At 66.9% G+C, this 13,527-nt stretch overlaps 1 protein-coding gene across 1 annotated transcript; it reads left to right on the top strand.

The window, feature by feature from the left end:
- Nucleotides 1-7,156: 7,156 nt before the first annotated feature.
- On the top strand, nt 7,157-12,682 carry SEMA4A (semaphorin 4A; the record flags this gene model as incomplete). Its single annotated transcript, XM_084276648.1, has 14 exons — nt 7,157-7,286; nt 8,348-8,508; nt 8,612-8,674; nt 8,783-8,881; nt 9,333-9,441; nt 9,570-9,686; nt 9,794-9,924; nt 10,003-10,172; nt 10,375-10,525; nt 10,787-10,976; nt 11,072-11,187; nt 11,270-11,430; nt 11,678-11,796; nt 11,919-12,682. The coding sequence occupies 14 exons, from the start codon at nt 7,157-7,159 to the stop codon at nt 12,551-12,553; spliced, it is 2,352 nt and encodes a 783-aa protein (XP_084132774.1). The 3' UTR covers nt 12,554-12,682.
- Nucleotides 12,683-13,527: the final 845 nt, after the last annotated feature.

Here is a 13,527-nt window from a genome sequence, read left to right as displayed (position 1 = left end):
AGCCGGTGCCACCGAGGAGCTGCCGTGTGTCCCCCCCGCCCCACGCCCGGCCCTGAGGTGGGAACCCAGCCTGACCCCCCACCCGGCACCCCCGGGCCCCGAGTCAGGAGGTTGTCACCCAGAATAGTGGGTGATGGAGCCACAGGGGCCAACCGGAGCCACTGCGGCCTCGTGCTCCCGCCGTGCTGGTCAGGAGGGAAGGGGAAGTGCTGTGGGTCCTCCCTACACACCCCCCACCCATGGGACACCGGCCGGGTCACACTGCCCAAGGACCGAGCTGGTGGTGTGGCTCCGTGTCCCCTCACCGTCCCCAGCGCCCCACGGCCTGTGTGACCCATGTGCAACCCCATGGGGACCTCACACAGCCCGTGGAGACCTTGCACACCCCTCTGAGGACCATGCACGTCCCCTGTGGACCTGGCACAGCACCATGGGGACCCTGTGCTGCCTGTGGGGACAGTGCACAGCCCATGGGGATGTCACACAGCCCACGGCGACAGGGACCTCACACAGCCCGTGGGGACTGTGGGGCAGAACTCCAGCCCTGCTCCAGTCAAAGCACCAGGTCAGGGTTGGTTTTTCTCCAGCTCCTCCTGCAGTCCTGTGGGGACTCACTTATGCACTGAGTGTTGGGGTCTCTGCAGAGGCGCTCTGGGGTGCACAGCCAGGTGGGAGCACTGGGGTTTGGGCATCACAAACAAATTGGGGGGGGGGGGCACATGCACCATCAGGCATTTTTGGGGGTGAACTCTAGCTCAAGGAAGCCTTGAAGCTGTCACTGGGCTGGGGTAGAGCCAGGACTAACCCTGATGTCTGCACCCACCAGGCTTTACCAGGCAGTGTAAAGTGTTGGGGGTGTTGGGGGCGCCGTGAACCCCACACTGGCCCCTCCAGGCCCCTGCGTGCCCAGGGGGATTAAGGTCAGGCTGCCCTGCTAATCCCCAGGGTGGTTTAAGAGGCGAGTTTGTGCCTGCTGCAACCCCCCAGGGCTGTACCCCAAGGTGCTGCGCAGCACAGGGTACCCACAGGGCACCCTTGGGGGAGCCAGGCAGGGGTGTGGGGGGGTCTATGGCTCAACCCCTGGGGTGGGAGGGGGCCAGGGCAACTCTGCCTCCCCGCAGCAGGGCTTTGGCTGAGCTTCCAGCGCCGGCGGGCACGAGGCACAAGCTCCTTATGGCTCCCAGGAAAAGGCTCCCGACTTCCCGAGCCCCGTGGGAACTGGGGCAGCAGCAAGCGGGGAGCAGCTGGGGGGGGGGATGCAGCTGCCCAGGTACCCCCAGCGTGGGGAGGAAAAGGGGCCCCTGGGTGGGTCTGTTCCCAGCTCACAGCTTTTTGGGGTGTGGGTACGGTCACCCCAGCTCATCCCGAGCAGCTGACACGGTCTGAGGGTGCGTCACCCCCTTGTGCAACTGGGGGTGGGGGTGAGGGTGAGGGTGTGGGGGGGGTGGGGGTGGCACACACGGGGCGCACAGCGACTGGCCCGAGGTCACGCGGGGAAGTTGGTTGCAGAGGGAGGAAGCAGCGACGGGGGGGGATCCTGTTTCGGGCTTGGGGGCACCCAGCTCCCCCGCGCTGGGGAAGGGGAAGGGGCTGGGGTTCCGAAGGAGAAGTGGGACCCAGCGGCGCCGCCTGGGCCAGGCTTTCCCGCAAGGAAAGTGTTGTGGGAGGGGAAGTGCTGCTGACAACCAGAAGTGGGTGATGGGGATGCTGTGGGGGTCCGTGTGCCCAGCTCGGGGTGGTGCTGCAGCTGAGCCCTGGACCCCCAGCTGGACCCCCCCACCCCCACCCCCAAAGTTAGGTGGGGTGTGGGGCAGGCAGAGGGACAGGAGATCAACAAGGGGGGGCTGAGGCAGGGATGCAGCAGTGGTGGGCACAGGGGGGCAGGGATGTGGTGTGATGATGGGGGTGCAGGGATGGGGGTGCAGAGACAGAGGTGCAGGGATGGGGTCCAGGGATGGGGCTGCAGGGATGGGGGTGCAGGGATGGGGTGCAGAGTTGCAGTATGGATACAGGGGTGCAGGGATGGGGTGTAGAGGTGCAGTACAGATACAGGGGTGCAGGGATGGGATGCAGGGATGGGGGTGCAGGGATGGGGGTGCAGGGATGGGGTGCAGGGATGGGGTGTAGAGGTGCAGTACAGATACAGGGGTGCAGGGATGGTTGTGTGTGGATGGGGGTGCAGGGATGGGGTGCAGAGGAGCACTATGGATACAGGGATGCAGGGATGGGGTCCAGGGATGGGGGTGCAGGGATGGGGTGCAGAGGTGCACTGTGGATACAGGGATGCAGGGATGGGGTCCAGGGATGGGGGTGCAGGGATGGGGTGCAGAGGTGCACTATGGATACAGGGGTGCAGGGATGGGGATGCAGAGATGGGGTGCAGGGATGGGGTGCAGAGGTGCACTATGGATACAGGGATGTAGGGATGGGGGTGCAGGGATGGGGTGCAGGCACGGGGGCACAGAGGTGCAGCGCAGGGCTGGGGGTGCAGGGCTGGGGGGGCAGGGCTGGGGGGGCAGGGCCGTGGTGCACACAGGGCTGAGGGGCCACAGCAGAGCGACAGGGTCCGTGCGGGGAGGTGGGTGCGCAGCTGCGGGCACGTGGGTGTGCGGGGGATGGGGGATGGGGGATGGGGGGGGTGCCGGTGCCTCTGTGTGTCTGTCCACATCTGCGGGGGGGGGTGGGGTGGGTGTGAGGAGGGGGGTGTGAGGGGGGCTCTGCACATCCCGCGTGTGTGCGGGGCTGCGCGGGGCTGCGCGTGGCGGTGCCCAGCCGTGCCTATGCGGGAGCGTCCGTCCGTCTGTCGAGCCCGTCCGTGTGTCCGTGTGGCTGCGCGCGGGGCCGAGGGGAGCCGTAGCCATGGCGACGGGCGCAGGATCCGCCGGCCCCGCAGGGATGCGGGTCCCGCCGGGCCGCCCGGGGGCCGCCGCAGGTCGGTACCGGCACCGGCACCGGGACGGGGCTGCGGGGGGGCCGGGGCCGCCTCCGCGCCGGCGGGAGGCAGAGCGGGGGCTGGGGGCAGCCGCCATAGTGGGAGGGGGCTTCGGGGACCCCCCTTCCCCCCCCCCCCCGCAGGCAGCTCGGATGCGGCCAGGCACTGACAAAGGGCCGGGGTCCCAGGCCGGGGGGAGCATCCCTGCGCCCCCCACCTGGCACCTCGCCTTGCGCCCCTCCCACCCCCCCCCTTGTCCCTCCCACGCCCCCTTCGCATTCCTCCACACCCCCCGATCCCCCCCATCTCTTTCCCTCATCACCCCACACCTGATCCCACCGTTTGCACCTGCCCCCCCTCTGGAACCCCTCCCCTGCCCCTCCCTGCACCCCCCCCGGATTGCTCACAGCAGTTCCCCCTCCTCCCTTGATTTCCATCCCCCTCCACCCCCTCCTGCCCCAAATGGGGGGAACAAAGGACCCTCCCCCAGCCCCTGACTTCCCTCTGGGTGCCGAGAGCCCCCTGGAAGTCCCTGAGCCGCCGGGATGCTCGGGGCGGGGGACATGGGTGGGAGGAGGGACAGACTCTTCCCTGCTCCGGGGTGGGGGGGTTCCCAGTTCCCATCTGCTCGGTAAACTGAGGCCCAGGGAAAGTCTCAGCAGCCAGACGGGTGCTGCTGTGGCCACCAGCTTCCTGCCCACCCTGCGCCGCGGCGTCGCGTCTCGCTGAGCCCAGGGGCTGGGGCTGGCTCTGCCCCTGGGGGGCTGCACCTCCCTCTGCAGGGTGGGCACCGGTCTGTGGGCAGCTTGGGGTAAACCTGGAGGGTGGGTGGCACCACGTCCCGTGTGGAGTCCTGGCCCCGGTGAACCCAAAAGCACCAGGGAAAGATAAAGCACCCCAGTACTGAGAGAGGCACCCAGGGGAAACCCCTGCAGGGGCTTTCCACAGCTCTGTCACGCTTCCCCTGAGCCTTCAGCCTCACCGAGGAGCTGCTGCTCTCTGTCACAGAGTCACAGAGCTGTAGGGGTTGGGAGGGACCTCCAGAGATCATCAGGTCCAACCCCCTGCCAGAGCAGGGTCCCTGGGACAGGGCACACAGGTCGGTGTCCAGATGGGGCTGGAATCTCTCCAGAGAAGGAGACTCCACACCCCCTGGGCAGCCTGTCCCAGGGCTCTGTCATCCTCACCAGGAAGAAGTTCTTCCCCAAATTGGGGGGGGGGGAACTCCCTGTGCTCCAACTTGAGCCCATCGCCCCTTGTCCTGTCCCCACAGACACTGAGCAGAGGCTGCCCATGGCCCCTGTGTCCCACCCTCCAGATACTTATACCCATTAATAACATCCCCTCTCGGGCTTCTCTTCTCAGCCCCGGCTCCCTCAGCCTTTCCCATCCCTCCTCCCCCTCCACCGGCCCCGGGTGGCTCCAGCCCAGGGCAGAACAATGCGGCTGGACTAAGCCTCGGAGCGGCCCCGCTCCGCAGCCAACCCTGGGCCAAGTGGGAAATCCGGGGCAGAGTAACCCAGTTTCTGTGCTCACAAGGAGCTTTCTGTCCTGCCCGGGCAAGGTGGCAGGGACAGCCCCGGCCCCCCAGCCCCCCTTCCCCGGGGCTTGGTGTCCCGGCGGCACGGCCAGCGGATGGTGGCTCTGGGGGAGGCAGGTAAGGAGGTCCCAGCAGGGCAGGATGCTCCTCAGCCTTGTCTGGAGGAGAATATTGGGAGGGGGGAACCTCTGGCAGGGCCAGGGTTGGGGCTGCGGTGGGTTTCTTGCTGAGTGCTGTCCCACAGCAGCTTGGGGGTGGGGGGGGTGGAGAATGCAGGGAGCTGCAGCCCTGCTTTGTGGGGTGATGCTCAGCTCTGGGATGCTGGGTTTGGGGGTGATGTTTGTGCAGGTGATGCTCAGCCCCAGGGCGCTGAGTTTGGGGGGTGATGCTCAGCCCCAGGGTTCTGGGTTTGGGGGTGACGCTCAGCCCCAGGGTTCTGGGTTTGGGGGTGATGCTCAGCCCCAAGGCACTGGGTTTGGGGGTGATGCTCAGCCCCAGGGTGCTGAGTTTGGGAGGGTGATGCTCAGCCCCAGGGTGCTGGGTTTGGGGGTGACGCTCAGCCCCAGGGTTCTGGGTTTGGGGGTGATGCTCAGCCCCAGGGCACTGGGTTTGGGGGTGATGCTCAGCCCCAGGCCACTGGGTTTGGGGGTGATGCTCAGCCCCAGGGTTCTGGGTTTGGGGGGTGATGCTCAGCCCCAGGGTTCTGGGTTTGGGGGTGATGCTCAGCCCCAAGGCACTGGGTTTGGGGGTGATGCTCAGCCCCAGGGTTCTGGGTTTGGGGGTGATGCTCAGCCCCAGTGTGCTGGGTTTGGGGGTGATGCTCAGCCCCAGGGTTCTGGGTTTGGGGGTGATGCTCAGCCCCAAGGCACTGGGTTTGGGGATGATGCTCAGCCCCAGGGTTCTGGGTTTGGGGGTGATGCTCAGCCCCAAGGCACTGGGTTTGGGGGTGATGCTCAGCCCCAGGGTGCTGGGTTTGGGGATGATGCTCAGCCCCAGGGTTCTGGGTTTGGGGGTGATGCTCAGCCCCAGGGTTCTGGGTTTGGGGGTGACACTCAGCCCCAGGGTTCTGGGTTTGGGGGTGATGCTCTGCCCCAGGTTTCTGGGTTTGGGGGTGATGCTCAGCCCCAGGGTGCTGGGTTTGGGGATGATGCTCAGCCCCAGGGTGCTGGGTTTGGGGGTGATGCTCAGCCCCAGGGTTCTGGGTTTGGGGGTGATGCTCAGCCCCAGGGTGCTGGGTTTGGGGGTGATGCTCAGCCCCAGGGTGCTGGGTTTGGGGGTGATGCTCAGCCCCAGGGTGCTGGGTTTGGGGGTGACGCTCAGCCCCGCTGCCAGTCCCTGCAGTCAGCAGGAGCGATGACCCTGCTTTGCTCTCACCCCAGAGATTTCCCCAGAGCTGGGGAGGGACCCCAGGCACCCCGGGCACATCACTTACCCCCCTAGGAGCCCCGCTGAGAGGAGCAGGGCACCCCCATCTCCCATCCTGGCTCCCTCCGCCAGGCTTCGCTGGCCTCCCCGTGGGGCCGCGGCGCGGGCGAGGCAGCAGCAGGCGCCCGCTGCCCCAACCTGCTGAGGCTCGTCCTCTTCCAGCAGGACTTTCTGGTTCCCAGGAGTCCCCGGCGGGGCCACGCTGGGCTGGGCCGCAGCGAGCCCTGCCGCGCGCGGGCCTGGGCGCCTGCCGTCGCTACCGGGCCTTGGCCGGGTGCTCTGAGCATGGGTCCATGGGGGTCTTCTTGCCACAGCCCCCTGGGCCCGGGTGCCCTCCGAATGCGGCTGATCCAGGGGTGGAGGTGAGCCAGCCCCGTCCTCGCCTGCCGGAGAGGTAACGCTGCTCGCCGGGGGCACGGCGGATGCCTGAGGGGGGGTCCTGGGGACCACAGGGGTCTCCAGACGTGGCTCTTTCCCAGTTGCTTGGAGCTACGTGAGGTGGGGGGGGGAGTGGGGAGGGGGTTGTTCTGTCCTCCCCTCGATTTTGTGGACCCTCGGGCCTGGTGATGGAGCCACACAGAGGGATCCCCGGTGGGGACAGGCAGCCGGGGCCTCTGCGGCGGGGGCAGAGCCACCGCTGAGGGGGGGATCCTGTGCCCGGAGCACAGCGGGGCGTGGGGATCTCTGCCAGCGCTGGGACCATCGCCCACCTCTCTGCACCCTCCTGGCAGGGCAGGGGGGAGAAGGTCTCCCCTCAGCCTCCTCTTCTCCAGGCTCAGCACCCCCAGCTCCCTCAGCTGCTCCTCACAGGATTTGCCCTCCAGCCAGGGGACAGGAGATGGGACAAGGGGCAATGGGCTCGACCTGCCCCAGGGCAGGGTCAGAGCAGATGGGAGGGGAAAGTTCTTCCCTGGCAGAGCTGTGGGGCTGTGGCACAGGCTGCCCAGGGAGGGGCTGAGTCCCCAGCCCTGGGTGTGTGTTAACAGACGGCAGATGATCTGGTTCAGTGCGGGATGGGAACTGCCTTGATGATCTCAAAGGTCTTTCCAACCTTCCTGCTGTCGTTCCGTGCGTGGCAATGGGCAGCTCTCATCCCTATGTAGGGCCCACACGCGGCTTGAGACGCCGGGGCCCCCAGGGCCCCCCCCCCCCTCCTCCCCGCGCTGGGTGCTGGCTTCCCCCCCACCCCCCCGTCCTGTTTCCGCTCGGCGACACGCAGCCCTGGCAGTGTGTGCTCTGACCCTGCCCTTCCAGCAGGGATGGTGCCCGGACCCTCCAGGGGTGCATCCCTGCCGCCCCCCGTCATGCCCGCGGCTGCTCTCTGCCTGCTGGTGATGCTGGTGGCCATGCTGCGCGCCGAGCCCCTGCCCCGCGTCGCCTTCCCCCACGGTGAGTACGGCACCAGGGCTGGGGGTGGGGGGTGACACGGGGACAAGCCGGGCTGGGGGAGCACGACATGGCCCTGGGACAGCATCTCTGCTCAGGGTCCAGCACTCAGCACCAGGGACCCGTGGGCTGCTCCCATCACAGCCACCCCGTCCCAGTAACCCCCCCTCCTTAGCCCCACATGGGGTGGGGGCGGTGGGATGGTCGCGATGGGGCTGGGGAGGGGTTCTGGTTGTACCGGAGCGATGTGAAGAGCTACAGGGCTGGTCCAGGGGTAGATGTCATCAGGCTGGTTGGCACCCAAATCCCTGCAAGAGTGGGACCTGGGAGCACCCCGGGGTGCCAGCTCTAGCACAGCACCCACTGGGCACCCAGGAACCTGCTCAGGACCACCCTGGATGGAGGGAAAAGACGCCTTCTTGGTGGGACAGGGCACAGTGTCCCACGGGCCTGCCTGGCGAGGGAGGGCTTTGGCAGGCAGGGGCAGCCTGAGCCCCCATGGCAGGGCTGTGCCCCCCCAAACCCTCCTCATGCTGCCACTTCCCCTTCTGAGAAGTGCAACATCTCCCTTTCCTTTTCCCCCTTTTGTTGGACAAACAAGATGCCCCCAGCATCCATCTACGCCTGGGGCACCGCAGGGGCTTGTAACCCCCCTCCCCAGACTGGTACCCTGGGCAGTGCACCCCCAAACAGCATCCCCCCCAGGGCCCAAAGCATCGGGGGCACACGACACCCCGTTCCCTATGGGGCAGAGAGCTGGGGATGTAGAGACTTGGGGGAGGCCAGGCCCTGCAGCAGCACCCAGAGGTGACGGAGGGGGGAGCAGCGGTGAGAGGAGGTGGGGACGTGATGGGGGAAGTGAGGACGGGGCTGTGGGGGCCGTGGGGGATGTGGGGGCCGTGGGGGATGCGACGCACCTCATTTCCTACGCAGGAGGTGGCACAGCCACAATGGCAGCTGCTGCTGCATCCGCCGGAGGGGGGGTGGCGGTGCTGGGATGTGTGTGTGTCTGTCCGTCTGTCTGTCCCTTGGCCCCCATCACCACCCCCCTTTGCTCCTACCAGGGGACCCCCGACGGACCCTGACCCATTTCAGCCAGGACAACGTCTCCCACTACGACATCTTCCTCCTGCACGAGAGCCAGGAGGAGCTGTACGTGGGGGCCCGCGACCGGGTGCTGGCCCTCGCCGTTGGCACCCCAGGCAGCATCCACGCCAAAGCCTCGGTGAGCAGCAGCTGCTTCTGGGGACACCGTGGGGGGAGCTGCCCTCCTCCGTGCCTCAGTTTCCCCGCCTGACCCGGGCAGCTGTCTCCCTTTCCCTCCATAGATAATGTGGGGACCCACAGCTGAGAAAACCTCTGAGTGTGCTTTTAAGAAGAAGAGCCAGGAGGTGAGGCAGCACGGGGGGTGGCTCAGGGGGTGTGGGGGGGTGAGGGGGGTAAGGGGGGGTCCCACAGAGCAGCAGGGACCCCCAGGATCACCTCTGCCCTTTCCACAGACCGAGTGCTTCAACTTCATTCGGGTTCTTGTGGCCCTGAACGAGACCCACCTCTACGTCTGTGGGACCTACGCCTTCAGCCCCACCTGCACCTACATCGTGAGTGTCTGTCTGTCCGTCTGTCTGTCCGTCTGTCCGTCCCCCAGCTGAGGGGGGGGACAAAGGGGGTGTCTCAGGATATGTCACAGCATTGCCACGAGGAGCCCCAGGAAGCCCAGTGGTATGAGGGATGTGAGGTGACTCCATCATGGGAAGCGCCCAGGAAGCTGCTCAGGGCCACCCTGGGTGGAGGAAAAAGGGGTGTGGGGGCATGCTGGGTGCCCCCACCCCACCGAGGGATGTCTGAGGGACCACACATGCTGAGGGAGCCCGTGGTGTTTCTGTCAGCTCTGGGGTCAGAGGTGAGGGGTCTGGCTTACCCCAGCCAGCCTGGCGTGCCTCAGTTTCCCCACTCGCCGAGCCCCACGGGGCTGGGGGGCTCCCACAGCCGTTTCTCGTGTCCTCTGGGTGGGGTTCAAGCCCCCAGCTGATTCTCCTCCCCATCCCACAGCACCGAGAGAACTTCACGCTGGTGTCCAGCAGCAGAGGACAACCCTTCCTGGACGGGAAGGGCCAGTGCCCCTTCGACCCCCAGCACACCCACACGGCCCTGCTGGTGGGTGAGTACAGGCCCTGCAGCCCCCCTGGGTGGGCGCCCGTCCCCGGGGAGGAGTCGAGGGTGATAGTGGGGATGGGGAGGGGGGGGGGGGTCCTGCCGTGGCCTCACCCCCGCCCCCTCCCCGCGCAGACGGCGAGCTCTACGCCGGCACCATGAACAACTTCCAGGGCAACGAGCCCATCATCTCCCGCTCGCTGGGCAGCAGGACCCTGCTCAAGACAGAGACCTTCCCCCGCTGGCTGTCGGGTGAGCTCAGGACGGGCTGCAGCACCATCCTGCTGCTGCAGCACCCCCTGAACACCCCCCCCCCACCTTCTGCATCATTCCAACGCCTCCCCTGTCCCCCCCCCCAGCCGACACGGCCTTCGTGGCCTCCTTCAGCATCCCTGCCGATGACAAGGTCTACTTCTTCTTCGAGGAGACAGCCGAGGAGTTTGATTTCTTCGAGCGGCTGCTGGTGCCGCGGGTGGCCCGTGTCTGCAAGGTGGGTGCTGGGGAGCGATGGGGGGGGGGGTACCGAGCACCCCCACCCAGGGGCTGAGCATCCTCCTGGCTCCCTCAGAGCGACGTCGGGGGGGACAAGGTGCTGCAGAAGAAGTGGACGACCTTCCTGAAGGCCCAGCTGGTTTGCTCGGAGCCCGGCCGGTTCCCCTTCAACGTCATCCACCACGCCTTCGCCCTGCCCCGCCGCGGCCGCCGCGCCGACTTCTACGCCGTCTTCACCTCCCAGTGGTGAGTACCAGCACCCATGGGCAAGCAGGGGGGTCCTCTCAGCCTCCTACCAGCACCCATGGGCGAGCAGGGGGGTCCTCAGCCTCCTACCAGCACCCATGGGCGAGCAGGAGGGTCCTCTCAGCCTCGTACCAGCACCCATGGGCGAGCAGGAGGGTCTTCTCAGCCTCCCCCCTTCACGGCCACCTCGCTGTCCCCACAGGCAGGCGGGCAGGGCGGGCAGCGCTGCTGTCTGTGTCTACAGCCAGGAGGCTCTGGAGCAGGTCTTCGAGGGCAAGTACAAGGAGCTGAGCAAGGACAGCTCCCGATGGACCGTCTACGGTGGTGGCATCATGAGTCCCCGGCCCGGCAGCGTGAGTGCTGCCCACCCCAGGGGGCAAAATCCCTCCCCAGGGACGCTGCTGGGCCCCGCAGGGAGGGGACTGTCTGGCCCGGTTTGCCCAGTGTGTTCACACTGGGGTGAGGTGGTGGCAGTGTTGTGAGTGGGATGGGACAGGAGTGTGCACGGGGGGGTGGGGGGTCCTTTCGTACCCGAGCGATGCTGGTGTGTCACTCCCCTCCCCTCCCCGTGCCTCAGTTTCCCCACACCAGCGCTGCCTCCTCTCTCCCTGCAGTGCTACATGGGTCCCTCCTCTGACAGAGCCCTGACCTTCATGAAGGAACACTTCCTGATGGATGGGAAGGTGCTGCCCACGCAGGGGCGGCCGCTGATGGTGAAGACAGACGTCACCTACACACGCATCGCGGTGGATGAGACGCGTGGCGCCTCGGGGACCACCTACCGCGTCCTGTTCCTGGCCACGGGTGGGTTTACAGGGGAGCAACACACACTCTCGCCCCTCCCAGCCTTCCCTTGCCCCCCCTCCCCACCAGTGATGCCCCCCCCCGTGCCCCCACAGCGGAGGGCTTCCTGCACAAAGCCGTGGAGCTGCCCGGGGGTCCCCACATCGTGGAGAGCGTCCAGCTCTTCAGGACACCGGAGCCGGTGAAGAATCTGCTGCTGGCCTCAGGGAAGGTAGGGAGCAGCCATCACCCCGCGTCCTCCCCTGGCATGGGGGGTGTGGAGGAAGGCTCAGCCTCCTCCTCTCCCTCCCCAGGGCGTCCTCTACGTGGGCTACTCGGGTGGTGTCCTGCAAGTGCCCTTGGCCAACTGCAGCCTGCACCGGAGCTGCGCCGAGTGCGTGCTGGCGCGGGACCCCTACTGCGCCTGGCACGGGCTGGACACCTCCTGCCAGCGCGTCCCCCCTGGCGCCAACACGTGAGCCCGGGGCTGGGGAGGGGGTGGGAGGGAAGGGGGGGATGTGGGGTGGTGATGCCACTATCTTGGTGGCAGGAGTGTGTGGCTGCAGGATGTGGAGGAGGGGAGTCCAGCCTGAGCCTCGGGTTTGGGGAGGGGGCAGCAGGAGGGGAGTCCAGCCTGAGCTTGGGGTTTGGGGAGGGGGATGGCAGGATGGGGATGGAAGGAAGGGGGATGTGGGGTGGTGATGCCACTATCCCTGCGGCAGGAGCGTGTGGCTGCAGGACGTGGAGGGGGGGAGTCCATCCGCCACGTGCCACCGCGGCAGGACGGTGTTGCTGTCGGTGCAGCGAGGCCGGGAAGCGCAGGAGGATCCCGCCGAAGAGAGTTGAGTAGGGATTGGGATGATGCTGGGATTGGGGTGGTGGTGGTGGGGGGGTGATGCCGTGGTGGGGCATGTCTTGGGGGTGCACAGCATGACCCCCGCTCTCCCCTTCTCCACCACGCAGGGCTCAGCCCCCCGCTCAACGCCGTGGTCCGGCTGCCGTGCCCCCAGCACTCCGCCCTGGCCACCTACAGCTGGCAGCAGCCCAGCGCCCAGGGGGGCCGGGGGGACACGGCGCTGCTCCCCGACCACACGCTGGTGGTCATCATGCAGCGCGGCACCGCCGGCACCTACAAGTGCCGGGCCACCGAGAACGGCTACACCTGGACAGTGGCTCACTACCGGCTGCAGGACCCCAGCGGGACGGACCCCCAGACGGGCGGGTTGGCCGAGGAGGGGTTGGCCAGGGGGTCCTCAGTTCCAGGCACCCCCCCGTCTTACTGGACCCAGTTTGTCACCGTCACCGCGCTGCTGGTCGTGACGCTGGTCGTCGCCGTCTGCTTGGCCCTCGCCGCCTACCACGACCAGCTGAAAGCCAGGAGCAAAGTGCGGGGGTGCAGCGCGCCCCACAGCCCCCCGTCCCGGCGCCGGGAGAAGGTGCCCCTCAACGGGGGCACCGGAGAACCCCCAGTGACCGGAGGCCCCGCCGAGGAGGAGGAGGAGGAGGAGGAAGGCTCCCAAGCTTGCTGCCTACAGCGTGACGGGGACGTTGATGCTGAAAACAACCGGCTGCACGTCCCGGCGGGGGCCACGGCGTGACACCGCGACGGGCGGGGGGCACCGTGGGGCAGCCCTGGGGGGAACGGGAATGTGAAGAGTTTATTTTTTTTTTAACTATTTTTCCCCCCTTTTTTTTGGTTTTAATTTAATGCAGGTGGTTTAACCCAGGGGGCAGCGAGGGGCCACGGGGCCAGGGGGGTCCTGGGAGCAGCGGGTACTGGGATGGAGCAAGGAGGTGGGATGGGGCGAGGGAAGGGTGTGGGGACAGCAGGAGGGAGGGGGGGGCAAAGACATGGGGGGGGGCAAGGGCAGGTTTTGGGGTGGGGGAGAGCGGAGCTGGACGAGGCCGATGCTGGTGGCACCCCAGGGAAGAAAAACACCAACCCCAAGAAGCTCCAGAATGGGGAAAGCCCCAACTGGGGTTCCACAGGCACCCACTGGGGACCCCCCGCTGCCCCCCAGCCTGGGGACCCCCCACTGCCCCCCGCTTTACCGGCCATGTTAAGCCGTGAGGGTTTGTCAGACACCCCCAGGTGTACATTTTCCTGCTCTTTGTACATTTGTTTCTTCTTTTTTTTAATTAAAAAGGAAAAGTCCCACCAGGCGCTGCTGGGTCACCGGGGCTGGGGCGGGGTGGGGGGTGAGGAGACCACTGAACCACAGAATCACCTCCCTGTGCAGCTCCATCTCCCACCCAGCATCCCCCAGCCAGGGATGGGTCCTCTGTCAGCTCCCCAGAGATGGGGTTGTGTCTCCAGGTCCCGACACCTCTGCCCACCCAGCTCACAGAGCGGCAGAAGGAAACCAGCCCCAGCACATCCACCCCCAGCACATCCAGGTCTTCTTAGGACACAGCAGTCCCCCCAAACCCACCCTCTCATCCCTCTCTGGAGCCTGTTAGAGCTTTCGGCTGCCCTGGACCCCACAGCAATGAACCCCTTGGTTTCCTTCCACGCTGCAAGAAACACCCCAGATCACAGAAACAGACTCACAGGGGTGGGAAGGGACCTCCA

The sequence above is a fragment of the Gallinula chloropus genome, assembly GCF_964237585.1.
Source record: "Gallinula chloropus genome assembly, chromosome: 29".
NCBI classification, from domain to species: Eukaryota; Metazoa; Chordata; class Aves; order Gruiformes; family Rallidae; genus Gallinula; species Gallinula chloropus.
This window is presented reverse-complemented; position numbering and strand designations above follow the sequence as displayed.